Source organism: Populus euphratica, unplaced genomic scaffold (assembly GCF_000495115.2).
Source record: "Populus euphratica unplaced genomic scaffold, PopEup_1.0 scaffold59.1, whole genome shotgun sequence".
Classification (NCBI taxonomy): Eukaryota; Viridiplantae; Streptophyta; class Magnoliopsida; order Malpighiales; family Salicaceae; genus Populus; species Populus euphratica.
The window spans coordinates 685526-692814 of NW_011499940.1; the positions used below are offsets into that span (position 1 = coordinate 685526).

At 31.2% G+C, this 7289-nt stretch overlaps 1 protein-coding gene across 1 annotated transcript; it reads left to right on the plus strand.

Moving 5' to 3' along the window:
• Positions 1-531: 531 nt before the first annotated feature.
• On the plus strand, positions 532-2835 carry LOC105136937 (transcription factor bHLH106-like). The gene is made up of 2 exons (XM_011042456.1): positions 532-966; positions 1816-2835. Exons 1-2 carry the CDS (start codon positions 670-672, stop codon positions 2239-2241), a joined length of 723 nt encoding a protein of 240 aa, XP_011040758.1. The 5' UTR covers positions 532-669; the 3' UTR covers positions 2242-2835.
• The last annotated feature ends 4454 nt before the right edge of the window (positions 2836-7289 follow it).

Here is a 7289-nt window from a genome sequence, read left to right on the forward strand (position 1 = left end):
CGATGAACTATCATCACTGTTTTTTGGAGAAGGAAGGAGCTAAGATCATGCTGCAATCATGTGGCTTGCAATTCATAAATCTACTGGCCTTTTAATTAGATTATTTTAAACAAATTTTGATTTAATTAATAGACCTTTAATTTATCTTGGTTTGAGAAATATTCAAGACCAAATTGAACCTTTTTTTTTTAGTTTTTAACCAAAATTAACCAAAAAAATCAGAAAGAACATATAGTTGGGTTAATTTCAAATCGGTTTTTATAGATGTAATTTGATTAATTTACCGGTATTTACCACAAACTGGCCATAAAATAAAGATCACAAGAGGGAAATTAGAAATAAAATAAGAAATGTACTGAACATGTAAATAAGAGAAGGGTACCATAAGGTTTCAAAAATCTAAAGACCACACATATCCTAGCTCCCATTATCATTAGACCTCCTTTATGCTGGGTCCACTACTTTTGCACATAACCTTATCCTAAAACGACATAATAAGTCAAATCAAACGACTATAAATGCCCCTTTTTTCTTAAAAGAAAAAAACCCAAAACCACCGAAAGGCAGAGATAGAGAGCCCTCTACTTTTTTTAACACAAAGAGGACTGAAAATCTTCACTTGCGGGTCATCTATCTTCTCCTACGGCAACCCGAAAACACAACATCAACATGCAGCCTGAAAACTGTCAGGAGAATTCACAGTTGTACCGGTTTCTTACCGAGAATGGAATGATTAACGTTGGTCCATACGGTTTTCCGGCTGCGATGCAAACCTTGTGTACCTCATCTTCCACTTCCTACCATAACAGTAATTACCACTTTGAAAGGTCTGTGATAACTGACATGACACCAGAAGATAGAGCTCTTGCTGCTTTGAAGAATCACAAGGAAGCTGAGAAGAGAAGGAGAGAGAGGATTAACTCTCATCTTGATAAGCTCAGAGGCCTCCTTCCTTGCAATTCCAAGGTAATATACATATTTTATGATATATGATCTTGTGTTTCCTTTTCTTTTCCTTTCTGAATTGATCATGTTTCTACTCATGAAGTTTGAGGGATTACATCAAAACTCTTTCCCTAAAATTTCTTGTCAGAGAATTGTTTTATAAGAGAAAGGGATCAAGAAAACTAAAAAGATTGTAAGCTTTGAAGGGGTTTTCATGGAAAATATTGTAGTTTTGTTCTTGCTGTTTTTACCTTTATTTCTCTTTTGGGATTCATACAGAACTTGAAACGAATTGGTATTGATTTCGGGGTTTTCCATAGTGTTTTGCTTCAATAATTTTGACTGTTTGGTTGCTGAGAATGTAGTGGAAAAAGTTGAAATTTCGAGTTTTAGACTTTTCAGTCATTAATTATCTTTGACCCACAAAGCCGAAATCCCTGCTGACAGACTTGACACTAGCCCAACTCAAATCGTTTGGCATTTGTTTTTTTTACTTGAATACCCATTTTTTGAAGATTAACAACAAGGGTTTATGTGCTTCACTCATTGAATTTTTTTTTATCCGTTTCTATCCCTCATTTTCTTGGTAACCAAACGGGAAGGATCTATATTAGGCTTATCGCTGATACAGTAAAAATTCAGATTCTGAAACCTTGGATCTTCAGAAACAAGTCTTCTGAAACTTTTGAATTATTGTTCAAACTGCAAGTACAGATACCTGCAAAAGCAAAAGCAGCGAACCCTTTTCTTTGCTTTTCTTTACATAGGGTTTGTGCTTTTTGGAAAGCTGGAAGGCTTTTTACATTTAGAATCTACTAAAGCTAGCTAGGGTTTCTAATCGATTCTTTTACTTTGTTTCAATTTTTACAGACAGACAAAGCTTCACTTCTAGCAAAGGTTGTTCAAAGAGTTAGAGAACTGAAACAGCAGACCTCAGAGCTTCCTGGACTTGAATCTTTCCCATCAGAAACCGATGAAGTCACTGTACTTTCTGGTGAATATTCAAGTGATGGACAATTAATATTCAAGGCATCTCTGTGCTGTGAAGACCGATCGGATCTCATGCCAGACCTAATCGAGATACTGAAATCTCTACACTTGAAGACATTGAAAGCAGAAATGGTAACACTAGGAGGAAGAATTAGGAATGTTCTTATCATTGCGGCTGACAAAGATCATAGTGTCGAGTCGGTCCATTTCTTGCAAAATGCATTGAAGTCTTTACTAGAACGCTCGAATTCTAGCGAAAGATCGAAAAGGAGAAGGGTATTAGACCGAAAATTAGTAATCCAATGATGATTAATATCGTTCATGTGCTTGTCTTAGTCTCCTTTTAATCTTTTTTTTTGGGATATTCTTAGGTGTTGCAGGCTTGTGTTGTATTAATCTCTATTGTGTGGGTTTGTTTGTTTTAGTGTAAACCCCAAAGAATTGAAGATAAAAAAAAAGAAGGGAAACGTATTTGTGTCATTTAGTCTGGGTTTTTAACTGGTCTAGGGTTTTAGGATATTCTCAGTCTCCTTCATGGGATCATATCTTACATGTAAGGGGATCATAGAGCAGAAGAATCTAAGAATCTGAACTGAAGATGACGAAGAAGATCAAAAATCTTTGGACGTTGTGTGACTACGGTGTCTGTAAAAGCAAAAAACTCAAGCGAGTTTCCAAGTAGAGTTGAAGAGTATTTCTCAGTGTGTAGTACAAGGCATGTCAATCTCCTACATAGATTTCATATGATTGTCTTCTGTAATGATATTTGGCAGTACAAGGCATGTCTTTATCTACTTTTCTTCAATGTATGTGTAGAACTGGAGTTCCGTTATTGAGCATTTTGTCTTTAATGTACTCTGATTTTAAAGAAAGCAAGAGAAGGAAAAGATTTTGAAGTTATTGTAGACTGGTTGTGTTTGATGCGTTCCCAGAATTTGCCGTTAAGGAGTATTAAATTGCAGTGAAAGAGACTGAATAGGACTGTAGAGAACGACAGTTCCTGCAAGAGAACTTAATTACGGTTTTGTTTTTTTGGAGTTTTTTTTTTAAATAGCTCATTCATACCAAAAAAATATATTTAGCAAACTAGAAAACTAAAAAAATATTAGATAAATAACACATTTCAATAAGCTGTGTTGTTCTCATGATAGAAACGGCATAACTCTATTGAAATCTAAATAATATTTTTTTTAAAATTAAAAAGTTGTACCGATAGCGTAAAAGCAGCCTTCAATTTTTTTTTTGAAGGTTGGCTATATCCAATCTTTATAATTTCTACTATTTTTAAAGCTAATTTTCTTGATTATCATCAACCAGAAGTGTAATCTTTCAATTTTTTTTTTGAAGGTTGGCTATATCCAATCTTTATAATTTCTACTATTTTTAAAGCTAATTTTCTTGATTATCATCAACCAGAAGTGTAATCTTTCATATTTTTTTTAGTTTCAAGTGTGAATAGAACTCGATTACTTTCAAACAGCATTAATTAGGTAAGCTCATTAATTAACTTCAACAATGTTGAAGATGATCTTGCTAGTTACTTCTATCGCAGTTAATTAAAGATGATCTTGCTAGTTACTTCTATCGCAAATGGCCTAAATTTTGTCCCCACTATGTGATAAACAATATTTAGCATCAATTAAATATTTGATCACAAATTTTTCCGTTATGAATGTATACATACAAAAAGAAAGGTCTAGAGGTGGGCTTTAATGACTTTTCTATTGCATGAACATGTATTACACTCCCTCAATTAGGTTTATAAAACTTGATCAGATTACTTTAATCTTGGTAATCATCCAATTCAAAACCTAATCCAAGTTTGATTTTACTTCAAATTAATCTTTTTTCTTTGAAATAGTGTTGTTATTCACTATTATAAAATTGACAAATACAAATAAAAACATTAATAGAATGTTTTTGTTGATAAATTGCAGTAAATTTTATCGATAAAAATATTTCATCAATTATACTGAGAGAATTATAGTGAAAAAAATTAAAATAAAACTAAAAAGTACAATGAATTGTTATTTATATAGATAAAATTACTGTCGATATTAATATTATTGGTAAAATCTATCCGTAAACCCTTTGGTAAACTGTTCACTTCTCATTGACACTGTTCATCATGTCAATTACAAAATATATTATTGACGGATTAATTTCAATAGTATTTTCAAAGAGTTATGGAACTATTCACTTCTTAATTGCACTGTTAATTACTATTTTTTACATATAAAATCATCGATGGATTGAAAATGTGATATTTAAGGGGTTTTTGGAATTTTTTTATTAAATTAAAATTTTAAATTAAATATTACAAAAAAAATCACTAACAGATTAAAAAGTCATCAATAATATTTAAGGATTTTTTAAAATTTTTTGATTAAATTAAAAATTTAAATAAAATTTTACAAATGGAATCACCGACGAAATAATTCAAAATATTAGAATTTCATTATCCATCAATTACATATCCTAGTAAAAAGATTAAAATCCCTCATTTTACAACAAACATGCCTCTTCTTCTTTTTCTTCCCTCTTCCCTTTATGTAAAAAACACCAACATCCCTTTTATTCTTTCTTTTTTCTTCTCTCCTCAACTCTTTTTATCCTCCACGCTAAGGCATGTCTTTTTCTCTTCTCTTCTCTTCTCTTCTTAATGTTTTTTAATTAACATACTTTATGATTTTGATTTTTCTTTTCTCTTTTCAGCCTCACTCACAACTATATTAAGATAAGATTTTTTTTTTTATGTTTTTTTGCATTACATTTTTTTAAAATTTTTTTGTTCTTAATAATTTTATAAATGTTGTTGTAGGATTTGTTTTTTTCATATGAGATCAATTTTATTAGATTTTGTTTTTCAATTTCAATTCAATTCTTTTATTTGTTGCTAGATTATGTGTTCTGAAATAGGTTTTCTAGGTTAAGTGAAATTTTTTTATAGTTGATTTATTTATTTGATGTTATTGTTGTTGTTGTTTATTTTTTTGTGTTATTTATTTATTGCAAATTTGTTTGAATTGATTTTATTCTTATTTTTTCCAAGCAACTTAGTTCCAGTGTATTATGGAGTGTTGATTTATATTAATTTAATTATTTTCTAGTTCTATTAAATAGATTTTTTTTAAATATTTTTAAATAATCACTGATGGAATTACATACGATATTTTTATCGGTTATATGACAAGCTTCGTATGGGAAATACTGACGAAATGAAACATGTAATTTTTTTTGACGCACTTATCCCATTAGTAAATTTATCGGTAATAAATATTTTTTTATCATCGACAGAATCACTGACAGATAAAAAATTACCGATGAGAGTTTTATCGACGGAGCATTCACATTCGTGATCCTGCTGGTAAATTCATTACCAATGGAATGATAGTTAAATACCGATGGAAAATTTTATTAGTAAATATAAGAATTCTAATAATGATTTATTTATTTTTTAAATAAACAAGTCTTCTTAATAATTGTTTTAAGGAGAATTTTAGGCTGAGTCGACTCTAAAGTTAGTTATAATCATCCTCTGTATTTTAATATTGTCTTTTAAGGTTTAATCCTTTGATAAGTTAAGCAAACAAAAGGAATCAATGGTTTTGTGATGTCGTTCATATTGGACTTGTGACCATTGACCCTACTTAGATCTTGAACGAGCCACAGAAATGACACTTCCTAAGCAAAATGAGAGGGTCAAAGATCACAAAACCTATTGGAGCCCACATGAAATGGAGACAAAGCTAAGCATATCATGTGTATATAGTTTCTCTTTGATTATACCACAACTAAAGGGAAATCTGCCGATGAAGTTGTCAATTCTTATTGGTGTGAATGTTAACCTAGCCGCAACAAGGAGGGTTCTTCTGGGATTTCAAAACCTGTTGGGGTTTGAAGTTCTGATTAATGGAAAAAATGTTGTCTTTATATGATTCAAGTCGTTGCTTTTTTTCTCAAAAAAGTATCTACTTTAATTTTTGTCGCATGGTTACAAAATTTCTATCAAGCATTCCTTGAAATTTATGCTTTTATGTTCTCGATTATGCACACATAATAATACCCCTTTAAGCTTTTAGAGAGACAAGAAAAATTACCTTTAATATTTTTCTTACCAAGTACAATCCAAAACACGTTCATGTTAGATGTGTATTAGACTGTAATAAAATCTAATTCATATCGCCTAGAACATATACGCTTACAAATTAATTAGAATACAAGGTATTAATTATATCTCGTTTTTCATAATCAGATTTTCACTTCACCTTCTCTAGTAGAATAATTTTATATTGTATATTTATTCATTAAACACACCCAATAATAACATCAATTTGTCCAACTCCAACGACCACTGAAAAAATGTCACTAGGTAACTAGGTAAATGAACTAAGTTTTAACTAATTCACTTTGATACTCAAATATGCAATAGAGACTTAATCTTAGGCTTTGCCATTTAAGTCTTCAGTATTGAAGAACCTAGCCAATTGTAACATATAATTAACAAAATAGTTATTAAACCTAGTTGGATTTATGTTGAATATATTAATTTGTTCATTTTAAAAGATATTGTTTTAAAATAATATTATTTTGATTTTTTTTTTAAAATTAAATCAAGTTTTGATCAAATCAGTTAAGTAAACTAAATTAACTTTAATTTTTTTTGAAAAACTTAATTTGGGCTGAAATCCTAAAGCCGGATTTGATTTAGTAATTATCAACAAGAGAACCATGTGGTTATTAATCATCATCATCATCATCTAACCTCGTCATAATTTGACCAATTGTTTAAAGTGTATGCAGTTTCATCCACTTTATAGGCATACAGCATCTGCAAATTTTGGAGATAGAATAGAGAGAAGCGTGCAAAAAGGAGTGCCAGCAAAAAGAGTCCAATCATGGACAAAGATAAAAGAGGTTTAGCCTTTGAATTCAACGTGCTTGATCGTGCGTGGGTAGGGGACTCATTTTCCTTTTCTACATCCCTCTTTCTTTATTTTTCCACGAGGAGACAAATGCATCGTGTAGGGGTTGGCTTTGTCGGGGACGTGCCATTCTCTCTCGCACATTTGTCTGTCATTGCCGCCCTAGCGTGCTGCCTTTTGCTTGCTCTTGCTCTCGCTGTTTACTTTTTTGTTTCATTGTTTTGTTCTCCCCTCAAGCAATCATTACACTCATTCCCTTTTCTCCTTCTTGGAGCTCGGGCAAATTCTTGATTTGTTTAGGGATGGGCCATTTAAGTTTACCTCTGTTTTTTTGTCTTTTTATTCTCTTGAGGTTTTTGGCACTTGTTGTAATCTTGGATTCATTCTTGAGATTGCCTAGCTTCGTGAGGAGCAGGTACCATAGACTCA